Genomic DNA, 26,886 nt, shown 5'->3' with positions numbered 1-26,886 from the left:
AAGAGTACAGTTCAAGAGAATAAATTACATCATTATCTACCCCTCCCCAAAAAAGTGATCGTACCGTTTATATATCTATTGCGCATGCATCATTACAAAAGAAACAGAGCTAAATGTAAAATACCAAGCGTAATGAGTCTATATATGAAAGGTTTTTTAAGTAGTTTCATACTGCCTAGAGGACAAAGGAACGAACTAGACCACCAAATGTGGGGTCAGATCAATCCGAGAAGCTAAGGTAAATGGTACTGAAAATATTCCTGAAGTAATGATAAACGAAAGTGAATAACGCTTTATTTTGACTTTTATTTACATAATAAACGAACTTATAAACTATTAAAGATATAAATTAACACGATAGGGAAATATTTTAATTTTACTAGCGCGTAGCGATCAGCAAAAAGATATCTTAAATCAAAAATAATAACCAAAAAAACCTACATAAATGTTCCTAGAAGCGTCCTACACTAATTAAAATAATAATAAAAGAAAAAAAATACAATCACCTTCTCTCAAACACAGAAAAAATATACAACAAACAAACAAAGAAATAAACAGATAAACAAAGAAATATACAATTAGAATTCTTGCTTCAATGACAATTACAACGAGTCAAAAACAAAAGTGAAGAAGAGAAAAAAATGCGGTTACAAGACGTGCGACAACGCGATACAAAACGAATTAAAAAGTCAAAAATGAAAGTCAAGAAGATTGAAATATTAAGTTAGAAGAACAACACCATCACAATCTTTGACACCAACAAAATGTGGCGCAAAGCCTTGAACAAACCTGCAAAGATGCCTGCAAAAAAAGTTGTAATTACATCACTGGGAGTACTTCAATATTAACTGGGAGTACTTCAATATACTTCAATATTATATGTAATTACATAAAAAAAACTAGTTTTTCTAACTGAAAGTAAGGAGCGACATTAAAACTTAAAACGAACAGAAATTACTCCGTATATGAAATGGGTTGTCCCCTCCGCAATCCCTCGCTCTTTATGCTAAAGCTTTTAATTGTTTTAAAAAGCAGAATTGTGGTAAAGAGTCAAACTTTAGCGTAAAGAGCGAAGGATTGCGGAGGGGACAACCCATTTAATATATGGAGTAATTTCTGTTCGTTTTAAGTTTTAATGTCACTCCTTACTTTCAGTTAGAAAAACTAGTTTTTTTTATGTAATTTCTGAACGTTTTTGAATTAATGCATGTTTGATTTTGGCTCTCCACGCATAAATTATTAAAATGAGATTTACATTTTAATTCCTTTTTTGCTAAATGGCTTTCTCTTAGTTCTGATCAGACTTTTGACATTTTGACAGATTTTGAGAAATAAGGGATGGGGAAGGAAGTCTAGTTGTCATGCAATTTTTCGGTTACACAAAAAGGCAACTATAAATTTTAATTTTTAACGAATTTTTTTATTAGTAAAAAATATACGTAACTTAAGAATTAACTTACGTAACAAACTTTTATATTCTTAAATTTTTATTATGTATATGAAGGGGTTTGTACCCTCGTTATTACCTCGCTCTTTACACTAAATCGTAAGTTTTGTGCCGATTCTCTAAGAATGATCCCTGAATCAGAAAGGCCGTAGAATAAATAGTTGAAATTACTAAAAATACTATAGCATAAAGAGCGAGGTATTTATCTCCTCCTAAATACCTCGTGCTTTATCCTTAAGTATTTTTAGAACCCCTCATATGCGTAATAATCTCTGTTCGTTTTAAGTTTCAATGCTACTCCTTACTTTCAATTGAAAAAACTTTTTTATGTTTATTTTTTCATTGTTTTTTTTATAGTAATTTTAGAAAATCCTGCGCCCTTTTCATTGAATTTCTGTTACTCCATGACATATTTCTCCAAGGAAAGATCCTCCCACAGAGCCCCCTCCCCTCATCCCCACCTCCAAAACCAAAAAAAAATGCCCTGAAAACGACTGTACACTTCCCAATAACCATTATTATATGTAAACACTGGTCGAAGTTTGTAACTTGCAGCCCCTCCCCCAGGGGCTGTGGGGGAGTAAGTCATTCGTAAAGACATAGTTATTATGGTTTTTGACTATGCGGAACAAAATGCCTATGCGGAACAAAATTTTGATCTGTTGACTTTGGACAAAAAATGAGCGTGGGAGGGGGCCTAGGTGCCCTCCAATTTTTTTGGTCACTTAAAAAGGGCACTATAACTTTTCATTTCCGTTAGAATGAGCCCTCTTGCAACATTCTAGGACCACTTGGTCGATACGATGACCCCCTGGGAAAAAAATAAAAAAAAATAAACACGCACCCGTGATTTGTCTTCTGGCAAAAAAATACGAAATTCCACATTTTTGTAGATAGGAGCATGAAAATTTGGCTATAGGGTTCTCTGATACGCTGAATGCGATGGTTTGATTTTCGTTAAGATTCTGTGACTTTTAGGGGTTTTTTTCCCTATTTTCTAAAATAAGACAAATTTTCTCAGGCTCATAAATTTTGATGACAAAGACCAAATTTGATGAAACTTATATATTTAAAATCAGCATGAAAATCTGATTCTTTTGATGTATATTTTAGCATCCAAATTCTGTTTTTTAGAGTTTCGTTTACTATTGAGCCGGGTCGCAAACAAAGATGATTCATTTTGAGGTCGCTACGGATATCAAGAATCAAAATATACAAGCCTGCCGTATGTCGATTGCCGTGACCCGTCCTCAAAATCGGCTATATAGACTTTTTCTCAAAACCGGCATATTGACTTTTCTGGCCACATAAATGATTAAATAGGTCACGACTTTAAGGAAGCATTTGTATTTTTTTCAGGATGATTGTATCAAATCTATGGTGACGCCATGGCATGAAGAAGAGGCTCATATTGTCTGCGTTTAGAAGACAAGCGAGAATGAGCATCACTAAATGTAAGGCTGCCGTGTAGCCGTGCTGGAGCTCGGCCCATGTCATCAAGAAGAAGTGCACATTACCCGCAGTTAGAAGACAAACGACAATTAGAATAAATATATGCAGGCCTGCCGTGTAGTCGTGTGAAGTCCTGGCCTTGACATCGGCTGCATACTTTTTTTTTCTTAAGCTGGCACAATAACATTTCTAGCTAAAAACGATCTAGATGCATTAAAGCTTTAATAGAAAGGATTTTTTATTTCCACGGCAGTAGCATGAGCCTATGGTGACACCACTACATCAAAAGAAGGTTCATATCGTCTGCGGCTAGAAGACAAGCAATAACGAGAATGAATATATACAAGCCAGCCGGGTAGCTGTGCCAAGCATGGTCTCAAAATCGGCTCAATAGGTTTCTTTCCTAAAACTAGCATTTTGACAATTTTGGTAACGAAAACAAAGTAATAGGTCCCAGATTTAAGGGAAAATTTGAATTTTTCCCAGGGTGGTTGTATCGAACCTGTGCCAGCACCATGACATCAAAAAGAGGATAGGGTTAGAAGACAAGCGACAATAAGAATCTATATAAACAAGGATACCGTACCAGGGCCCGTTGGCATTACCACCGTGATCCCTGTACTTTGTATATACAAGATCGATCGTCAATGGATAAGTAGATAATTTATGTAAATAAAATTGCACTTTTAGTGTAGCCTTAATTGACATGAACAAAGATGCCTCTCAAAACTATTCAGAAGGAAAGTTTCTAGTTAAATCCAGAACATGGCTCTTTAAGTTGGCCGTAAGTAAGCAGGACTGTGATATGATGTTTGACCTTAAATAAATGTGGCTTAGGTGTCACAAGATAAAGGCTATAATACTCTTCTAAGACTGAAACATTAAAAGGAATTTTTGGGATGCATGGTTCAAAAAGGTGATGAGATTCAATTTCTTGTAACTTTTTGTCTATTTTTTTCAGGGGGGGGGTTGATCAACAAAAAATTATGAGATATTGAAGTAGATCATCAAGTTCACTTCAATATAGAAAATCACAAAAGCCTGGATCAGCATTAAAAGACGCCCATATGAGCTACTCTGCAACAGCAAGAGTAACGGGATGAGGAGGGGATAACTATATAGCAACTAACTGTGCTACGTTTTTTTCATAAATTGACTTTCCCTTAGACCGATTTTACAGCAGTTATGACTGATAATGTTGCATTTATAAAATATACTAAGAAGTCTATAAATACCACAAACAGCTTTGAATGTTTAGTTTACGTTTCCTATTAAATGAGAATTTGGCGCTTAGCTGACACAAGCATTGCCGTTTTTAAAAGATACTTGTTTTTTAGTTGACAATTATTATTCTCTCCAAATTTTACTGAATATCTTGCAACGGTAGCCTTTGGATCTTATTAATGTTTCTACATTGGAATTTGTCAAAGAGAAAATATTTTTCAGAAGTGTTGTTATTTTTGCACAACGGCAGTGACCCATTCCTAAACTACTTGTTACTTTTTACAAAAAATATATCTATGTTTTAACTTTCTTGTCTCCTCTTAACTGGAATTTTTTAGCTTTGGTTCGGGTAAAAATATTTTAAGAGAGACACTACCTCTGAAATAATTTTGTTACCTAGTAACATAAAAAACATTTTCTTAGAGTGTGCATTAAAGATATCAGTGGTAGAGGAGCCTCTTTACAACCTCTGGCCAGTGATTCAATAAAGTTAGCTTTCACTAATATTGGGCCTCCGGAACCAGGATCCGTGGTTCTAAACTCAAGATACCAGTGCGGTAAATTTAAGGCGAAAGGGAATACAAAGCAGTGACGGCAGCTTTCTAGTTTCGGCACCTTTTGAAAACCAATAGATAAAGCTATAGTATCTCCTTGTATATAAGCTACAGCAACCGCCAATATTTTCTAGTAAAAGTAAATATTTTTTTTTCCAATCTGGCCATAGAGGGGTGAGTGGAGGTGATCCACCAACGAATACTTGTGCAACATTCTCTTATATATATGTACCACCGTTTCTAGGTATTCCAAAGACTACTTCTAGGGCCCTAATAATTGCGGTAGGAGGTCTTAAAGAGAATGAATAAAACAAGTTTTTTTTTTTACAAAATTAAGGAGCGAAGCTGCGCCTTGAGCAAAGCAAAAAACAAAACTAGCAGAAATTTTAACGAACAATGAACTAAAAGTTAAAGGAAACAGATACTAGACTTAATTAAAAATGAAACTTATAATGTATCAAAAATAAAACTGATATTCAGCTAAAAAAACTAAAATTACTAGATATATGAACTGCAAAATCCTCCTTAGTAAGGGCTGTGGAGGGGGGAAATGACATCCCAAAAGACATAGCTATTGAAATTTTTAAATTTGTTGACCAAAATTACTATCTAAAGATTTTTGATTGGATGTGTTTGGGAAATTGATGGGCATGCGAGGGAAGGGGGGCTTGTTGCCCTTCAATCAATTTTGACTCTTATAAAGCGCTAGAACTTTCAATTTCCAATCCAGTCAATTTAATTTTCAAAGATGTTGCTGATACGGTCTGTTTTCATATAGTATTCTTGGATTTAATTCCGCTTTCCTCCCAACATTTCCTCAAATTTGTACTTCAATACCTTCAGCCTTGGTAATACTCCCTACAGATGCAGTAGTTTAAATGGTAGAATTGAAAGTAGTAGTAGCAGCGATGGTAGTACGAGCAGTTGTAGTTGTAGTAGTAGCAGTAGTAGTGGCGTGCAAATATTGCTATTTTGGTCAATTAATCTTCCCCTGAAGAATTCTTTGGAAGTTCCAACTTAATACCCAAATAAATTCCTGAGTTACACCTTTCCTACAATCAGCATGCAAATATTGCGTTTTGATTTAGTTCGAATTTCCCTCTATGTTCTCACAAAAATTCTCACCTTCATACCCTTAGTCTTAACAGTACTACTATCATAGTAGTACTGGTAGAAGTAGGAGCAGCAGTAGCAGTAGTAGTGTTATATTAGTAGTAATAGTAATAGCAGTAGAAACAGTAATAATAGTAGTAGAGACATTATCAAGTCGGCCTTATGGCCATTGGTAAATTCCCCTCATGATGCCCTGGAAGTTTCAACTTGATACAGTGAGCCGTTTCAAAGATATTGCTGATGAATCTTTTTGACAACCAGTTATAAATGTCAATTTTGATAATTTTTGTTTTCTATCAGTTATTCTTTAATGAAAACATGCATATGCAGCTAAAGAACATACTGTAATGGGTCATATTTATGATTTATCTAGGAGGGAGGTGACTTGAGACGTTTTGTAAGCTACTCAAAGCCATGTAAAATCTCGTCACGTGTCAACCAATCAAGCCTGAAGAATTCTTAAACGTCTTATTTTTTTTTATTTTGGTTAAGGTGCAAGATTTTCTATATTTTTCTACGATTTGTAGTAACTTGAACTGCATTTGCTAAGAAAATTGTTTATTGTAGGAAATATGACTTGATTTTAAACAACTCTTCGGGCAGCGGACAGTTCCTTTTCTTGATAAGTACATTTGCTAGGAACAAGACCTTTCACAGTCGGCTTACCTAAAACTTTTAAACCCAAAACATTCAGTATCTAAAATGATCCCCACCAGCGTAAGGAACCTGTTCAAAAATTAAAACGTGGATATGGATTCAACTTTTGGAAAATCGTAATAGATTTTCTGGAAAGGTCTATTGATTAGTTTTCAAATTTTATTAATTACGCATCCATAAATTCTGGGTTTTTTTGCTGCTATATTGAGCTTTTCATCAAACAGTTTGTGGTAACTAATTGTAAGCAAGGAGCGACCCGGCTCAATAGTAACCGAAACTATAAAAAATGGAATTTTGATACCAATAATTATGTCAAAAGAATTGGATATTTAAGGTGATTACAAATATATGTTTCATTCATTAAGTTTTATTCCCCATCAAAGGTTACGAACCTGAAAACAATTGCCTGATTTTCGAAAAACGGGGTAAACACCGCCAAAAGTAATAGAATCTAAATAAAAAAAACACACCATCGGTTCAGCGTATCAGAGAGCCCTACTATAAAGGTTTCAAGCTCCTATCTGTACAAATGTGGAATTTGCATTTTTTGCCAGAAGAAATATTACAGATATCCAGGGGGCATGTTTTAGTCCCCCTCCCATGCCAATTTTTTTCCAAAATCATCCAATTAAAATTTTGACATAGCTATTTTGTTCAGTATAGTTGAAAGGCTCAATAACTATGTGTTCGGAGATAACATGACCCGTCACAGCCCCTGGGGAAATGCCTTTAAGTTAAAAATTGTCCTATTGTTTATGTATAGTATTTGTTATTGGAAAGTGTGCATGCATTTCTTGGGTGAGGAGAGGAAGAATTTTCTGCTAGAGGGATTTTGCACGAGAAATATTCATCAAAGAGATGGAAGTTTTCAGTGGGTTTGCTTTTCAGGGGCACTTTTGTACTGGGAGAATTCGCCAGAATTCTTAAACGAAATTTCTGTCTATGTCTTGCTTTTCTTTACCGACTCAATTTTTTACGCGTGGACATGTTAAGGATAATTGCCAGGAGCAAATTTTCACAAGGATTGAGTTCTCCAAAGGATATTTTCATGGGGAGGTGGATTTTTCCGCCATAGTTCCTGGCGTTATTGAAAAAACGATCAGAATTTATAAGAAAAAATAGAAGTTTTTTCAGCTCAAAGTAGGGAGCAACATTAAAACTTAAAACGAACAAAAATTATTGCATATATGAAGGGGGGTTTCCCCCTGCTCAACGCTTCAACGCTCAAAGTTTTCAATTTTGTCCCAATTCTTCAAAAACGACTCTTGGAAGATAAGGATCGTTTAACAAGAATAATAAGTAACTTTTTTAAAAGTGTGAAAAAACTTTAGCGAGAGGACCGAGGTGTTGAGGAGGAGGAACACCCCTCACGTAACATATTCTGCTCGTTTAAGTTTTAATGTTGCTCCCTACTTTGAGCTAAAATAACCTGATCTTTCATTTAGTTCTAACATAACAAAATTATTTGTAATATTGTAATTTCCGTAGAATTCTGGTTTGCTCCGTAAGAACACAAATAGCTAGTCTTAAGTTATGCTCGCTTGAATGGTTTTACAATGTGGTGTTAAAGAACACTAATTGCACAATTCTTTAGAGGCTAGTACAAGAAAATTCCGACAAGGTTTCGGTGAGGCTTAATGTGAGGCTTAGATGAGGCTTAAGTTTCTTGTCCACGTATAATCCAAGTTTCTTATTAAGTATAATCCATCTGCACCTCTGGTGGAAAAGCGACGGCTTACCTTTTTTCTGTAACCATCATCGTAGCCCCCATCATATTCTCTGTCGTTTTTGTTCTTGTTTAAATGAACAGTAAGAAATGCCCAAAACGTTGCTGCAGCAGACACAGCCAATCCCAAAAGAACAACTCCAGTCAAGTTTACTGTATAATTTGCAGAACTAGAATTTGCCAGCTGAAAATGTTGAAGTAAAATAATTATTTCATATCATTATATATATATATATATATATATATATATATATATATATATATATATATATATATATATACATATATATATATATATATATATATATATATATATATATATATATATATATATATATATATATATATATATATATATATATATATATATATATATATATATATATATATCTATATATATAAAAATAAGTTGTCTGTGTGTGGATCTGTGGATGGATCAGGTGACGTCATGTTTGTTCGCATATGACGTCTGAATTATTTCACACTAATACAAAAGAAGAAAAAAACTAAAAAAGGTAAAAACTACAAAAAAAACTAAAAAGAAAAAAAACTAAAAAAGCTAAAAAACTAAAAAAAACTAAAAAAAGGTAAAAATCTAATAACTAAAAAAAACTGAAAAAAATAAAAAAAGGCAAAAACTACAAAAAAAAAAAAAACTAATAAAAAAAACTAAAAAAGCTAAAAAAACTAAAAAAAACTAAAAAAAACTAAAAAAAGGTAAAAAACTAAAAAAAACTAAAAACTAAAAAAGAAAAAAACTAAAAAAAAGGAAAAAACTGAAAAATAAAAGAGAAAAAGAAAACTAAAAAAATATGAATAAATATATAAAACAAAAAAAAACTAAAAACTAAAAAAGAAAAAACTAAAAAAAAGGAAAAAACTGAAAAATAAGAGAAAAAGAAAACTAAAAAAATATTAATAAATATAAAAAATATAAATATAAATATAATATAAATTAGCAATGAACAAAGCACCGAGACACAAATGACGACCGGGACACAGGGAGTATAAATGACGACCAGGACATAAGTAAAAAAAAAAAAACTAAAAAAACTAAAAAAATGGTAAAAACTACAAAATAACTAAAAACTAATAAAAAAACTAAAAAATCTAAAAATCTAAATAAACTAAAAAAGAAAAAAAAGAAAAAAGGAAAAAAATAAAGGAGAAAAACAAAACTAAAAAACGAATGTATATACAGACCGGGACACCGGGATACAAATGACGACCGGGACACAGGGAATATAAATGATGACCGGGACACAGGGACACAACTACAATGGGGACGCCGGGGGGCACAGGGGGATATAAATGACGACCGGGACACCGGGACACAAGGAATATAAATGACGCCCGGGACACTCAAAGAGAAATCACAGACTGGAACACCGGGACACAAATGACGACCGGGACACAGGGAATATAAATGACGACCGGGACACAGGGACATAACTACAAAGGGGACGCCGGGGTGCACAGGGGGATATATAAATGACGATGGCGACTCAGGGAATGGTCGATTAGCAATCACCATCAACAAAGCTCAAGGGCAATCATTAGAATCATGAGGTATAGATCTGAATACGGATTGTTTTCCCATGGACCATTATATGTTGCATGTTCAAGAGTCGGTAAACCTGAAAATCTATTTATATGCACAGACAATGGGACAGCAAAGAATGTAGTATATTCGCAAGTTTTACGTAGTTAAAAACATATATATATATATATATATATATATATATATATATATATATATATATATATATATATATATATATATATATATATATATATCTATATTCACAGGTGGGACATAGGGACACAACTACAATGGCGCGTAACTAATATGGCGCGTAACGACTTACGCGCGCGGGGGGCTTGGGGGGGCGCGAAGCACCCCCACCAACTAGGTGTTGGGGTGGCGCGAAGCGCCACCCCAACAGCTAGTATATATATATATATATATATATATATATATATATATATATATATAATATATATATATATATATATATATATATATATATATATATATATATATATATATATATATATATATATATATTACATATATATATTTCCCCAATGACCAGACATGAGCCTTCACTACCTGGACCAGCAAACTATTCATAATATTTGATTCGGGTTGTACATTCTACATGATAACCTATTGCAGGCAAGGAGAATCCCCTGTTCGCGCATACGAGAATGAATAAATGAATTGCGTGTTCCCATATGGCTGCAATAATTGACATGCAGAGGGGAAAATGAATTGCCAGAAAATACTTGCATTTGATATGCACAGGTTATGCTTGCTTTAGAGAGTGTTATCTGATAATATTAGGGCTTGTTCATAGCACATTTTGGAAAAATAGTCTTTTACTTTACTGAACTTAGATGTGCAATCAAAGATGATGTAAAAGCGAGAATATCATTATAGTTAGAATATGGTTCACCTTCACACATGATCAAAAGTGTTTCTTTTCCTCTTCATTGTACAGAATTTAGCTCTTATGTTAGAGGCAATTCTGAATGAGTATATCTATGTACATAGACAAGAACATGCTTAAATTGTAGTTGAGAAATATTTTGAAGTTTTATCCTGGAATAAGTAATCTAAAGACTTAAGGATTTTGTGCATACAAATTTTAATAATAAAAAATATTTTCAACCATTATTAAACGCAGAATAACGCAATTAAAACACTACAAATGAAAAAACAAACGTGAAAATTCCTTATAAAAGATAAAATAGAAGCAAAAGAAACTATGAACTAACGAAAGTTTTGGAACCCTAGTAATCAATTCCAAAGGGGTAGGCTGATTAGAGATAAATTTAAGCCATTTTAACAGATATTTCTGACAGGTCTTAATGAATATTCATCGTTTTTATTGCTCTATTTGACGTACCTGCAAGAAAAAAAAACGCACATTTTTGCATTCGGTTATTTCTGAGAGGGCTTATTAAAAAATGCCACGTTTAAATGAGCCAAGAAAATGCATATTCAAGCCATTATGACAGTATGTTGTTGGCCCATCCCCTAGCAACCGATTATAGAGGAGTCGTTTTTAAAGATAATTTGAAACCTTTTTAAGAGTTATTTCTGAGAGGTATTAATGAAAAGGCCTCATTTCGTTGACTAAATGTTGGATTTCAGTCCCCCCACCGGCCGAAAAATTCTTTCAACACCCTTGGCCTTAACTTTAAACTGTATAACATGTTAGTCAAAGCAGTTGACACCAATGTAGTAATATTTGACTGGCCCTTGGTATCCTGGTGATACATATTAGTATTTCTAAGACATTTTCAGGATATTTTCTTGTTAAAAATCATTCGTTAAATCCATTGGTTCTTATTTTTTGCAAGCCATCCCCAACGTTTTACTCCATATCAATTCACGCCACCGTGTCACACTATGACTGGGCCTGCTCACCCTCTAGCACCCCTAATCATTCCAAAGGCATTTTCCAGATATTTTCTTGTTAAAAATCATGCATTAATTCCATTGGTCCATTCTTCGCAAGTCTTCCTCCCGTGATACACAATTTCATTTCAAGACACCGTACAAAACTATTACTTTGCCCACCTGGCACCCTCCTTTGACACACCTTCATTATTCCTAAGACATTTTCAAGATTATTTTCTTTTTAAAAATCATACATTGAATCAAATGGCTCATGCTTTCGCAAGCCACAACTAAAGTCATGCACCATGTCAAGTCGCGCCAACATGCCACACCATGACTGAACCTTCTGGCACTCTCAATCACCCCTTATCAGTCATAAAACATTTTCTAAATATTTTCTTGTTACAATCATGCATTAAATTCATTGGTTTAAGGCCTCATTCAAGTGCCGATCTATATTAATCACTAATATAGGAAAACAGTCTTCCTTTTCTCCTTCTGTCTTCCTTTTTTTTCTCTTTTTTTTAATGTGTTTGTGCTGTTGCATTGGTGATTTCTCTTTTCATTATAGCAGGCAAATTTTGCCTTTTTGATCATCTCTTTCATCATTTCCTGGATTTCCCAATTTAATATACTCAGTTATTCTTGTGTTGTACCCTTTTGACAGTCCGTATATACATAACGTATTTTGATTTAGTTCAATTCTCCCCTCAACATTGTCCTAAGGGCTCACTTGAATACCCTTCGTCTTCTTGGAAAGTAAAGTTCAGACATGCATACCTTTCTCAAAAACATACATTATGTATAAACAATAAACGAATTGCCTAACTTACAGCCCTTGTCCTGAGGACTGTGGGAAGGTTGACTTTTCCAACACCGGTCCTTTCAAAAATGCTGAACAAAATAACTCTCTTAAAATTTTGATCAAACATGTTTTGGGGAATGATCGACTTGGAGGGGGGGGGGGCTGATGTCTCTTCTTTCACTTTTGACACTTAAAAATTGAATTTTAATTTCGTTTAAAATGTTTTAACTTTTTTAATTTAATAAATAACAAAATTATTAAAACTTTAAGGAATAAAAATAAGTATATTTAGGCTATACTAAACTAACAATTCACAACCATTGTAGTAGAGTACAACTTATGTTTTGGTCTTGAGAAGTTATGGGAGTTGTCAAAGACATAATTTCCAGACGTTTCAACTACGCTGAACAAAATGGCTATCTCAAAATTTGGATTTGTAGTGTTTTGGGAATTGATAGATGTCAGGGGTTTGTTGCCCTCCAATCACTTTTGACCAATAAAAAGCGCACTAGCCCTTTCAATTTCCATTCGAATGAACCTTTTTTGAAGTTTTTATGACAACAAACGATCATTTCAAATTTTTTATCAGAAATTTTTTGAAAAATACGAGGTTAGAGGGGAGTTATCTACCCTTCGGTCACCCTCAATCTTAAAAAGAACCCTAGAACTTCTTATTACCAATCCAATCAGCCATCTCCGAAGTTTATGCAATCTATCTTTTGGGAAATGGTGGGGGTGGGAGGGGGGTTAGGTCACTTCCAACCACTTTTGACTATGGAAAAGGGCACTAGCTATATCAGTTCCCAATCGGATGAGCTTTTTTTGAAGTTTTTACGACAACAAATAGCCGTCTTAAAATTTTCTATCAGATATGTTTCGGGAAAATATGAACTGGTGGGGGGTATCCACCCTTTGATCACTTTAAATCTTATAAATTACAATAAAACTTCTTATTACTGATCCAGTAGGCCCACTCCGAAGTTTATAGGACCACCCTTTCTATAAATACTTTATATGCTCCCAGGGTATAACTTACAACCCTTACCCTGAGGGCTTAGTTCGGGTTTTCATACTCAAAGACATTATTTCAGGACCTTTCATTTACGTTGAACAAAATGGACATCTCAAAGTTCGATGGGATGTGTACGGGAAAATAATTGGTGTGGTAGGGGTGTTAGTTGCCCTCCAATCATTTTTGACTATTAAAAAGGGCACTAGCCCTCTCAATATCCAATCAAATGAGCCTTTTTGAAATTCCTAAGACAATAAATGGCTATTTCAAAATTTCTATCAGATATATTTAGGGAAAATACGAAGTGGGTGTTATCTACCCTCCCATCATTCTAAATATCAAAAAGGGCACTAAAACTTCTGACGTTAAATGCAATAAGCCTCCTTCTTTAGTTTATACGATCACCCTTTCTATATAAACCTTATATGCCCCCAGGGCATAATTTACAACCCTTGCCCTGAAGCCTGTAGGGGGAGGGGTGTCATCCCCAGATACATAATTTCTAGACCTTTGAACAACATTGGACAAAATGGCTATCTCAAAATTTTGATTGGATGTTTGGGAAAATGGTGCGCGTGGGAGGGGTAATTTGCCCTCCAATCTGATGTTTTACGTCAGATTGATATTGTATGTTCGGGAAATGTTTCAACAATTTTTAAAAGCATACACCCTTTTGAAAATTTTGACTCAAATTGTAGTGTTTAATTTAGCAATATACCTCTTCTAGTTGACCTGAAAAATAAAACTTATATCATTCCCAATAAATATGTTTATGCTCTTTGACAACCGGGACATACTTGCACTGTTTTAATTTATTTAAAGTTGTAAGAGTAGAAGTAGTTATAGAAGTAGCCCTGAAAGTTTCAACTTAATAACCTCAAACATTTTTAAGGATATTGCTGAGATGCCTTATTGGTAACCAGTATACACACAGTGCCTTTTATTTAGTTTTAAAACAATATTTGGTTTTAAGGCATAGTGGGGAAATTGTATAACTCTGGGCGGGGGGGGGGGACGGAGACCATTCAACTATCCTGAACAAAACAACTGTCTCGAAATTTTGATTGTACGTGCTTGGAAAATTATGAGCTTAAGAGGAGGGCTGCTTGCCCTCCAATCACTTTTGACTCTTAAAAAGGGTACTTGTGCTTTTGATTCCTATTTGAATTAGCTACTTCAAGGGTTTTTATGATATTAATAGCTCTGATTGAGCAGCACCGCCTATGATATTGCTTATACCTCCTTTTAAAAACCTACAAGCATATAATCTTTTCGTGTAATCGAAACTCTCCTAAACATTACACAATCTTTGACCTTAGTGCGCTTAGAGTTAATAGTTGCAGTAGTACAGTAAAGACAAACAGAATGTTTGTCTTTTCACCCAATAACAGTTGCAACTTTATTTTGTAAAATTTTTGAGAAATTGATAACTAATGAGTTGAGAAGTAAATGCCCAGTTTAGGCCCACCAGTTAGGTTTTCAGTCTCGAATTGGGTGTGGTTATGCCCTTTTTGCTTTGTTATCTGCTTTAGTTGATGCAGAAAAACACGGTGAAAGTATTTCTTTAGCTGCCCATGATGTAAGAGGCTCATTTGATTCACTTCTTCATGAGGAGATAATATTTGACTTGGGTTTGACCGGTGTTGACCCTTGCATCCTAGCCCCGCTGGCTAACATGTATGAAAATCTGAAAGCACAACTTAGGCTCCCTCTACTAACCAAGGATTGTACTAGTCTCTTATATGATTCTGCTGTTTCTCCGTGTAGAAATACCCTTCTCCCAGTAAGGAAAGGTGCAAGACAAGGTGCTATTTCGTCACCAACAGTATTTAATAAGAATATCGTAAGCCCACAATTAAGGTTGCTTATGACTTATGTTCTGCGTGGTATTGATTTGTCTTTATTTGGTTATGCAGATGTTGTGCTGAGCCTGAGCCGGTCTCTCCATTGACTAGAAGCTAATTTTATCAAGTTGCAACAGGAGTAAACCCATTTTGGACTCTAGTTTAATGATTAAAAGTCTGAAGTGCTACTTTTTAACTCGAAGTCAGATGTTGGTCAGAGCGTCACACTTGGTGATTCTATTGTTGAGCTAGTCAATGATATTGTTTATCTGGGCCTCCATATTGGACGGTCAATACTGAAGACACGGCGGTTACTGGTTTCTTATTTTCAGAAGCTGTCCTTTTTTACGCATAGCTGTATAGTGGCAAATAATCGGAAGTTTGATCGTCGTCTGTTAGCCCAGGTGCACAATGCTATGATTTTGCCTCATTATTTGTACCTTAGCCTTTTTTGCACATTTTTACGGCTACAGATAAACTAAAATTACGCTTACTGTACTACAAGTATGCAAAGTTTTTGCTGCGTTTACCACCATGGATAAACAATAGGTATGTTACACCCCAGTACAGTGCTACCAACCCTGAATAAGCGATTCTGTCACAAATTGACCAATATAACTCACCCGTCAAGACCCACTCGTGACCCTATGTTTTACAGTAGTAGTCGGCATCTGTTTCTGATTGTTTTGTTATTTGTTTTGTTTGTGTTAGATGTACTAGTGTCTTGTGCTTTCTTTGCGCTGGTTCAATCTTCAATTGGGCTTGGGCTACTGGTGGTACGTGGTAGGGTCGGATGAGGTGATGTTGGATGATGCAGTAGGCAATGTCTTATCTGCATGAGGTAATTTAAATGTTGGCCTGCTCACTGGTGGAGTGATGGTATCTCGTCCACTGTACTGTCTGCTTTGTACTTGGGGCGATGACATGGCATTTGGTATGTACTTCCGATACCTCAGTAGGATGATTCAAGCCTTGGTTTGGATACGGAAAGATCTGGAGTGAGCAACTGGCGTTGTGATGTTGGCAGTGCTCCACTCAAATTCTTAATCTTAATTGAAATTCTCAAAATCTTATTTTAAATTATTCTACCAAAATGTGGCGACAAAGAATAGTTTAATACTTACACTTATGATTCTACTATCAGAAAACTTCATATGTGAAGCAAGGTCATAGAAAAATTCTTGTCCTAAATTGTCATTGAACGCAAGAGAAGCTTTTCCAGAGGGTCGAAGGCTGGGGTCTCGGACAGACATTTCTTTTACCTGAAAATGTACTAAACTTCAGCAACGTTGCATAAGAAACAGCCAAACTTAACAATTATATAAGCGACTTAGGATCAGCTTTGACTTTTGAATCAGCAAGTTTGACTTTTTCTCTTAACTCTACTTTTCAAAACAGTAAAAAAACTTTAACGTAAAGAGTGGGGCGTTGATGAGGAACCATCCCCTTTCACATACGAAGTAATTTCTGTTCGTTTTAAGTTTTAATGTCGCTCCTTACTTTCCGTTAAAAAAGCTTGGTTTTTTATTTAATTTCTGAACGTTTTTAAATCAATGCATGTTTTGATTTTGGCTCTCCGCAGATGAATAATTAAAAGGAAATTTGCATATTTTTTTTTACTAAATGGCTTTCTCGTAGTTTTTATCGAATAATTTTGAGAAAAAAGGAGCGGGGGAGGAGGCCTAGTTGCCCTCCCATTTTTTTGTTACTTGTAAAGGCAACTAGAACTTTTAATTTTTTACGAATGTTTTTATTAGTAAATGATATACGTAACTTACAAATTAGATTACGTAACGAACTTCTGTATTCTCATGTTTTATTACGCTTATGAAGGGGTTCACCCCCTCGTCAGTACCTCGCTCTTTACACTAAAGCTTAAATTTTATCCCAATTTCTTAAGAATGACCCCTATATCGCAAAAGCCGTAGAATAAATAGTTGAAATTACTAAAAATACTTTAGCGTAAAGAGGAGGTATTAGGAGGAGGTGAGCCCATCATATGCGTAATAATTTCTGTTAGTTTTAAGTTTTAGTGCTTCTCCTTACTTTCAGTTGAAAAAAACTTTTTCACAGTTATTTTTTCATTGTTTTTTTTTAATAATGCTAGAAAATCCCACACTCCCTCATGAAAATTTTCTTCCCCCATGACAAATTCCTCCAAGGAAAGTTCCCCTAACCCATTCCCCTCTTCTCAATCCCCCCTAGCCTAAAAATCCCCCTGAAAACGTCTGTGCACTTCCAAATAACCATTACTATATGTAAGCACTGGTCAAAGTTTGTAACTTGTGGCCTCTCCCATGGGGACTGTGGGGGAGTACGTCGCCCCCAAAAACATAGTTATAAGGTTTCTTGACTACAATGAATTAAATGGCTATGTCAGAATTTTGATCTGGTGTCTTTGGGAAAATAATTAGCGTGGGAGGAGGCCTAGGTGCCCTCCAATTGTTATGGTCACTTAAAAAGGGCACTAGAACTTTTCATTTCCGTTAGAATGAGCCCTCTAGCAAGATTCTAGGACCATTGGGTCGATACTATCACCCTTGGGAAAAAAAAAACAAACAAACAAACAAATAAACACGCATCCGTGATCTGTCTTCTGGCAAAAAATACAAAATTCCACATTTTTGTAGATAGGAGCTTGAAACTTCTAGAATGGGGTTCTCTGATACACTGAATCTGATGGTGTGATTTTCGTTAAGATTCTATGACTTTTGGGGGTTGTTTCCCCCTATTTTCTAAAATAAGGCAAATTTTCTCAGGCTCGTAACTTTTGAATGGTAAGACTAAACTTGATTAAAGTTATATATTTAAAATCAGCATTGAAATGCAATTCTTTTGATATAGCTATTGCTATCAAAATTCCATTTTTAGAGTTTTGGTTACTATTGAGCCGGGTCGCTCTTTACTACAGCTCGTTACCACGAACTGTTTGATCTTTTGGAATCAAGCCAGAACATTTTTGAAGCACCTACATACACTTGGTATCCATACTTGGCAATGAATCTGATGCAAAACTTGTAAACTGGGATGATCGAGCAGATCGGTTGAAGGTTTCTTGCACAGGATATTCTTACCCAATCAAGGTGGATCTTCCAAGAGAGATATGTGAAGATGTGGATTCCGATATTCTTCATAGCTTCGTTCAAGAAGATGAAGCTGGGGTGTCTGTGTGGTACTTTTGATCATGAGATTATCAGCTCTATTATCTTCAATGCATTGAATCTGACCATTCAGCCATCAGACCACTTTTCAATTTCCAAAAAAATCCGTCTGTAGTCGTAGGAAGGCTTTGATTGGGTTACCATTTTTTTGGGATGGCTAAATGTGTTGTGGTGTCATTGGCAAAGTGTTACAGAGGGCTCAAAAGGTTATATTCTAGGTCATTTATGTAAAGAATGAAAAACATAGGTTGCAATATACTACCCTGGGGTACGCCTGACTTTATTGGATATTCGAGGGAGGTGGATCTGTCAAGATAAATCTACAGCGAAGGATCTAGAAGAAAGCTTTCATCCACCCTTAACAGACTTCATGTGACACCAACCGTAAGCGTGAAATTTCTTCAGTAGGCCGCGGTTCCATCCTCTGTCGAAAGCCTTGTCAATGTCGAATGACAACAACCTGATTTTGTATCCCTCATAAGCATTTACAATGCAGGATAGGTTGCTGATAGGCCTATAAGAGCCCAGGCTCATGAGATAATCTTCTAATTTAGGTATAAGAATGACATAGGCATTTTAACATATGCGTGGAAAGGTTCTAGAAGAACAACACAGTCTGAAAAGCGGTGACGAAAGTCGAGTCAATTCAGCACTACGGGTCTTCAAAACAATACTAGGTATATTGTCAGGACCCATGGAGTAGTTTACACGTTCATGGACAGCATCGGTTCGATCAGAGAATTTGGGAACTCCTTTACAGTTGTCTTCCAGATTTGAGAATTCGACAAACACCTTGGCAAGAGCTTCTGTCTTGGCCTGCAGGTCTTGGAAAATAGTGCCGTCGCTAGTTTTTAAGCAATTAATTGAAGTTACTTTAGATGACGGTAAACCATTTTTGGAAACTGTCCACCAGCCCTTAGCAAAGGCATTTCTCATCTTGGAAGTGAATTTCTCTTTGTTTTGACCAAATAATAAGTGAATCGTACGAGCTGTATTCTTACGGGCTTTTATATCTGTCCAAGTGTGTTTTTACGTGTTTTCAAGTCTGTCCTTCTCACTCTTTGAGAGTAGCCATCGCTTGTTTGCCTTTTATTCTGCTTAGATAGCTTTTTTGCAATGGACGTTGAATCAAGGTTTGTTCTTGCTCGATACCAGGATCCGCTTCGATGGGATGTAACTTACGACACAGTCGACGATAGTCTGTTGGTACTTCAAGGAGGAAGCATATGGATTGCTGACTGGCAAGTGCGTTCTTTAAGCCATCCAAACCTGCTCTTTTCTATTGCCGGATCTGTCACTCATGCTTTATGCTTTATGGAAGGTCGAATACGAAGATTTGTACATGCAACGACGGCAACGTGGTCACTTGTGAAAGCATGAGCATCAACGTTATAGGAATTTTGGTGATCTGTATGAAATAGATCAAGGCAACTTAATCCGTCTGGGCCATGATAGGTATCAAATTTAAACAGTTGCTCAAGCCATACAAAAAAGAAAGATCATACAAGTCTTATCACTCCTTATCAGTCTTTTTGATGCGGAGCCTTACGCTATGATGGACGTTGGAATAGCCATGGAGGATGATGGTAGACTCGGGATATTTAAAACGAATGTAATCAAGGGAAGTTTCAAGGTAATTTCTTATCTGACAGGCTGGGAGGTTATATGGCCCCAATAATTACAGACTTATTTGAAATGGTTACCCTAATCCAACGAGCTTCTTTGCCAGCAGGGTTTGAGATATTCTTGGCGTGAGTACGGTATATGGCTCTGTTAATAAGCGAAATCACCTTCTTTCGCTATCAAACTATCAAACAGTCCGTGGTAACGAACTGTAAGTAAGGAGCGACCCGGCTCATTAGTATCCGAAACTCTGAAAAACGGAATTTTGACACCAATAGGTACATCGAAAGAATCGGATTTTAATGCTGTTTTTAAATATGTAAGTTTCAACAAATTTGGTCATATCTATCAAAAGTTGCAAGCGTGAGGAAATTTGTCTTATTTTCGAGAAAAGAGGAAAACACTCCCTAAAGTCATAAAATCTTAACGAATTTTACACCATAAGATTCAACATATCAGAGAACCCTACTCTAGAGGTTTCAAGATCTGTAAGAATTTGGAGTTTTGTATTTTTTACCACAAGAAAGATCACGGATGCGTGTTTATTTGGTTTTTTTTGCTTTTTTTCCTGAGGGGTGATCGTACCGACCCAGTGGTCCTAAAATGTCACAAGAGAGCTCATTCTAGCGAAAATTAAAAGTCCCAGTGCCCTTTTTAAGTGACTAAAAATTGGAGGGCAACTAGGCCTTCTCCCACACTCATTTTTTTCCAAGGTCACCGGATTAAAATTTTGGAATAGCCATTTTGCTTAAGCATAGTCGAAAAATCTTATTATAACTCTTTCTTTGAGGACGATTTAAGCCCCCAGAGTCCCCGATAATGAGCTGCAAGATATGAACTTTGCCCATTGTTTATATACAGTGTTGGTTATTGGGAAGCATACAATCGTCTTTGAGGACGACTTAAGCTCCCACAGTCCCTGGGGGAAGGGCTGCAAGTTATGAACTTTGCCCAATATTTAAATATAGTATTGGTTATTGGGAAGTATACAGACGTTTTCAGGGGGGGATATTTTCTAGTCGGGGGGTCAGGGGGAGGTGGCAACGTCAGAGGATCTTTCTATGGAGGAATTTATCATGGGGAAAACGAATTTTCATAAAGGGGGCGCTGGATCTTCCAGCATTGTTTAAAAATAAGAATGAGGAATTAAACAAAAAACAAGTTTTTTCGACTGAAAGTCAGGAGCAACATTAAAACTTAAAACGAACAGAAATTATCAGGTATATGAGGGGGTTCGTCACCCTCTCAATGCCTCGCTCTTTACACTAAAGTATTTTTAGTAATTTCAAAAGCGCTATTTACTCTAATTAAACGGCCTTTGTGATTCAGGGGGCATTCTTAAAGAAATGGAACAAAATTTGAGCTTTAGCTTAAAGAGCTAGGTATTGACGAGGGGACAAACCTCCTTATATAAATAATAAAAATGTACGAATATAGAAGTTCGTTACGCAAGTTAATTTGTAATTTACGTACATTTATTACTAATAAAAATGTTAGTAAACAAATATTAAAATCTCTAGTGGCCCTTTTTGGTTAAAGTAACCCAAAATATTGAAGGGCAACAGGGCCTCCTGCCCCGCCCCTTCTTCTCAAAATCGTCCAATCAATATCTTGAGAAAACAATTTAGCCAAAAAAGTAAAATTAAAAAGCAAATTTTGTTTTAATTATTCATGTACGATGAGCCAAAATCTAAACCTGCGTTAATTCAAAAACATTCAGAAATTAAATAAGAAAAACTAATTTTTTTAATAACAGTAAGGAGCGACATTAAAAATTAAAACGAACAGAAGCTAAAAATTTTGCGTAATGAGCGGGGTGTTGAAGAGGCCCCTTTCATACACGAAATAATTTCTGTTCGTTTTATCTTTTAATGTCGCTCCTTACTTTCAATAAAAATAGTTTTTTTTTGTTTAATAAATGTTTACAGATTAAGGCCATCGCGCCCAAACGAATTCGACTTCATCATTCTTACTATTTGCTTTATCTCCTCTGGATTATTTTCAGATCAATTTGCTCATTTTAAGCTATGATATCATTTGAAAAACTTTTTTTGTAGCTGTTATGAATAATTAGGTTTTAGTGATATTGCTCTTTTTTGACTAATTTAATTTTACTGTGGAATAAGTGTAAGACTACAGTAAAAAAAAATTAGCTACAGAAATAAAAATTAAAACAGCTGCAATATTTATTCACTCCGATGTCTCAAGCATAAATTATGCTATTATTTTTTGTGAATAAAACCTAGCTACTGTTTTCATTCCATTCAGCGAATGATTTCCAAACAGTTCGTGGTAACGAACTGTAGAAAGGAGCGACCCGGCTCAATGGTAACCGAAACTCTGAAAACGGAACTTTTATAACAATAGTTACATTAAAAGAATCGCATTTTAATGCTGATTTTAAATATATAAGTTTCATTAAGTTTACACCTATCCATCAAAAGCTATAAAAAAAAAATTGCCTTAAAAAAGTTAATAAAAAAAAGTTGAAAAAAAAGTTATAAAAGAAAAAAAGCCTAAGAAAATTTGCCTTATTTTAGAAAATAGGAGGAAACACCACTTAAAAGTAATAGAATCTTAACTAAATTCACACCTTCAGATTCAGTGTATCCGAGAACTCTACAGTAGATGTCTCAAGCTCCTATCTACAAAAACGTGAAATTTTGCATTCTTTGCCACAAGACAGATCACGGATGCGTGTTTATCTTTTTTTTTCCAGGGGTGATCGTACTGACCCAGCGGTCCTAGAATGTTGTTTGAGGGCTCATTCTAACGGAAATTAAAGGTTATAGTCTCTTTTTAAGTGACCAAAAAATAGGAGGACACCTAGGCCCCCTGCCATGCTCATTTTCCCCGAAGTCATTGGATCAAAATTCTGAGATAGCCAATTTATTCAGAATAGTCGAAAAACCTAATAACTATATCTTTGGGGATGACTTACTCCCCCACAGTTCCCGTAGGAGGGGCTGCAAGTTACAAACTTTGACCAGTGTTTACACATAATAATGGTTATTGGGAAGTGTACAGACGCTTTCAGGGGGATTTTTTTGTTGGGGGAGGGGTTGGAGGGAGGGGATTATGCGGGGGGAACTTTCCATGGAGGAATTTGTCATGGGGGAAGAAAATTTCCATGAAGGGGGCGCAGGATTTTTTAGCATTTTTTTTTAATATACAATGAAAAAATAAATATGAAAAAGTTTTTCAGCTGAAAGTAAGGAGTAGCGTTAAAACTTAAAACGAACAGAAATTACTCCGTATATGGAAGGTGCTATTCCATCCTCAACGCCCACTCTTTACGCTAATTTTTTTGCTGTTTTGAAAGGTAGAGTTGAGAGAAAGAGTTACACTTTAGCGTAAAGAGCGGGGCGTTGAAGAGGGAAAAGCCCCTTCCATATATGGAGTAATTTCTGTTCGTTTTAAGTTTTAATATTGCTCCTTACATTCAGTTAAAAAAAACTTGTTTTCTTTATTTAATCTGTTCAGAATCGTCTAAAAATCAGAAAAGAATTATCAAACTCTAGAGTAATTTTGATATGAAGTCAATTTTTCATTTCAACAGTTTTTAAAGTAGTTCTTTATTGTCAAACCACAAAACTTTGCTTCGCTTGAGTGCCAATAGTTTTGGCAAAATAATTACTTATTAGGGTATTTTGATATACCCATCATTGTATAAACTGCAATTAGTTGCAGTAAGATGATATAACCAGTCAGTTCACCAGATTTTAAGTTTTCAAGCTGTTCGTCGTAGCTAACTGTGAATCAGAAGTGAGTTGACTCAATATTACCAGAAATATAAAAAAACGCAATTTTGATATAAAAGATATAACATAAGAATTGGCTTTTGGTGCTGATTCCAAATATTTAAGATTCATTAAGTTTAGTGTTACACGTTTAAAGCTACGAATTTGAGAAAAGGGGAGAGACCCCCAAAAGGACAAGTAGTCTTGTAAAAACCACATTATTACATTCAGAATATCAGAGAAACTTACAGTAGAGGTTTCAAGCTCTCTTCTTCAAAAATGTGGATATTTTTAGAACAATGATCACGGATGCGCTTATTCGTTTGTTTCTTTTTTTTTTTTTTTTTTTTTTTTTTACTTTTGTTTTTTCCCCCAGGGGTGAACGAATAGAACAAATACTCCTAGAATAAATACAGAGGTAACTTCGGTCCTATTTTAATTGAAATTAAAAGTTTTAGTTCTCTTTTTAAGTGATCAAAAGATTGGAGGGCAACTAACCTCTTTCCAACGCCCCCTTTCCCCCAAAGTCGTCTGATAAAAGTTTCGAGACAGCCATTTTTCAGCATAGTTGAAAGATGGGATAGCTATGCATTTGGGGATAAGGTGATCCCGAAAGGCCGCTGGAGAAAGGGCTGGAAGTTCTGAAATTTTCCCATGGTTTATGTTTACAATTCGTTATTGGGAAGCATAGAGACCTTTTTCGCGGAAGAGGGAAAATTATCTTCTTCAGAAAGATTTTCCACGGGGATAATTTTTTCATGGGAAGAGAAGTTTCTGGGAAAAATTGCATACTAATTTGCCTGAATTCCAATACAAAATTATATTTATCTGTCTTACTTTCTCTTTACCGACCCAATTTTACATGTTGAGATGTCCCGAAGAACTGTCCCGGGGAAAGTTTCAGAGGGGTTTGAATGATCTGGAAGATTTTTTCACTGAGGCAGGTTTTCGAGTGGGAAATTCTCCATGCTGGAATTTTCCGTGGAAGAAATACTAGTGTATAAGAAATTTACACACAGGATTCGATTTCTGGCATGATTTAAAAAACGATCAGACATCGAAGTATTCTTCAGACGAAAGTGTGCTAAAGAGAATTGTCCGCCAAAAATTTTCCGGGGGATATTCTCAACGAGGAAGGAATAGTCCGGGGGGAACTTCCCCAGTGGGGGGATTTTTCACAGGATTAACTCTTAATGTAAGAAATTTTTCCGGGAGAAGAAAAATTTACATGGATGGAGCCAGATTTCCCAGTATTAGTTGAAAAGCTATCAGAAATCAAATTTAAATAGCAAATTATTTCTACTAAAAGTAAGGATCGACATTAAAACTTAAAGAGAACAGAGATGTTCCAATTATGAGGGGCCTTGTCCCCTCCTAAATACCTCAATCTTTACGCTAAAATTTGAATTATTGTCCAGACTCCTTATAAGCGACTTCTGAAACACAAAGGTCATTTAATTAATGTAGTATATTTTTTTTTAATTCAGAAGAACTTTAGTATGAGGAACGATGTATTGTGGAGGGAAAATCTCCTTCACATACAGAATAATTTTGTTGGTTTGAAGTTTTGATGTTGCTCCTTACTCTCAATGGAATGAACTTACTATGTTACTCTTGACTGGTCAAGTATTTGAAATCAACATGAAATGTAGATTCATTTCATATAGATTAGATTAAACCTAATTCTAGCTATAAATCCATTCCTGAAGGTTTTGAGCCCCTAGCTTAGAAATTATCCAATGTTTTTTATTTACTGGGATTTGAAAAATATATGGGCCTTTGATCACGTAACTGGTTTTAGCCGAAGCATTGCCGATAATAGTGATCTCACTAGATATTGTACAATAGCGGTCCTATTAGAAACTACTAGTTTAGCCATTGAGTATTTAAAATCAAACCAAAAATAGTTATCTGCCACTCTTATTGAATATCTGAAAGATATCGATTTGAGGCCCAAAGAATTTGAGGCGCAATCTTAAAAAAATTAACACTGCAGCAAAGCAGGGGAACTAGTTTCTAAACTAGGAACTTTGAAAGTGCAGCACTTGATATCCTGTGTGCATAAGGAGTCCTGGTGTCAAAGCCCTAATTGATTTCAAACTGGGGTCGGCTGTGTGAACTTGTAAGCTCAGCCAAAGTCTACCCAGCAACAAAGATGTACCTGGAGAAATCAGACGTGAAAACGCAGGAAGCGCCAGATGATTTGCACCTAACCACGCATTCCACTCTCTGCGAAAGGAAGAGAATCAGGAATACAGTACTGCGCCACGTGGACCATTAGTCATCAAGCGACTAAAGTAAATAAGTAAAGTATACTTTGATAGAGATTGCACGACTGTTAATAGTTCTTACTGTTACAAATTCTTTAGACGGTGTCCTACAGACATCGTCTGATGTAGGCTAGTCTAACAGGCTATGCTGAATTTTTTTTCCAATAATGGTTTTTAATTTCCTGTCCAATTTGTTTGGTTGTGGGAACTATTAGCAAACGCTTTTTGTTAGCTAAAACTTTTGTTCGGCAGAAGTTAGTATCGTCAATTAAGGGTTCGATGGCGAAAAAAGGCTTGTATCTTATGATACAAAAAAAAATCTTTGTATCTTTATGAAAAAAAGTCTATTTTGGGCTTAAATTTTCTCTTTTTCAAGCTACCCTTCTTGGAGGTGACCCTACAGACTTTGTTAGGTAAAATATTCTATGATGCTTCTGGGGGGGGGGGGGGACAATCTTGCAGTTTTCTGGTTGACGTTAAAAAAGAAAAACAAAACTTGGGGTAAAAAAAAGGTCTTACCGTTTAACTGTTGTAAATACAGCTTCCTCGCGTCAGAAAAATGACTAGCTACACATCAACATAGCCAATATGCACAACGGTTTATGTGGTTGATAATAAAATTGAATGTTTTTACGCCAAATTAGCCATCTCAATTCTGCTATGGATCGTAAGACAATTCGTAATTAATTTCACATTAAGTTTTTTTTTTTTTTTTTAATGTTAGTGGGTTAATGATACATAAATTTTCTTTCTCTTGTGATTGATCGCTAACTTGTATTTATAATATTGGACAATCATTTCTAATAGAAATGAAGTTTGTTGGCACGAGGGGGGGGGGGTTTAAGGGAT

The 26,886-nt window shown here is 35.4% G+C and overlaps 1 protein-coding gene across 1 annotated transcript in view; it reads right to left on the bottom strand.

Annotated features, from left to right (window-relative positions):
* LOC136041839 (uncharacterized) overlaps positions 1–26,647 on the bottom strand; it is a 37,318-nt gene extending 10,671 nt beyond the window's left edge. Inside the window, exons 1-3 of the mRNA XM_065726618.1 lie at positions 26,557–26,647; positions 16,368–16,505; positions 8,187–8,357 (exon numbers count right to left, since the gene is read on the bottom strand). Of these exons, the coding sequence (XP_065582690.1) occupies positions 8,187–8,357; positions 16,368–16,496 (300 nt within the window). The 5' untranslated portion in view covers positions 16,497–16,505; positions 26,557–26,647. The remainder of the gene's footprint in view (positions 1–8,186; positions 8,358–16,367; positions 16,506–26,556) is intronic.
* Between the last annotated feature and the right edge of the window lie 239 nt (positions 26,648–26,886).

The sequence above is a fragment of the Artemia franciscana genome, unplaced genomic scaffold (assembly GCF_032884065.1).
Source record: "Artemia franciscana unplaced genomic scaffold, ASM3288406v1 PGA_scaffold_412, whole genome shotgun sequence".
NCBI lineage: Eukaryota > Metazoa > Arthropoda > Branchiopoda > Anostraca > Artemiidae > Artemia > Artemia franciscana.
This window is presented reverse-complemented; position numbering and strand designations above follow the sequence as displayed.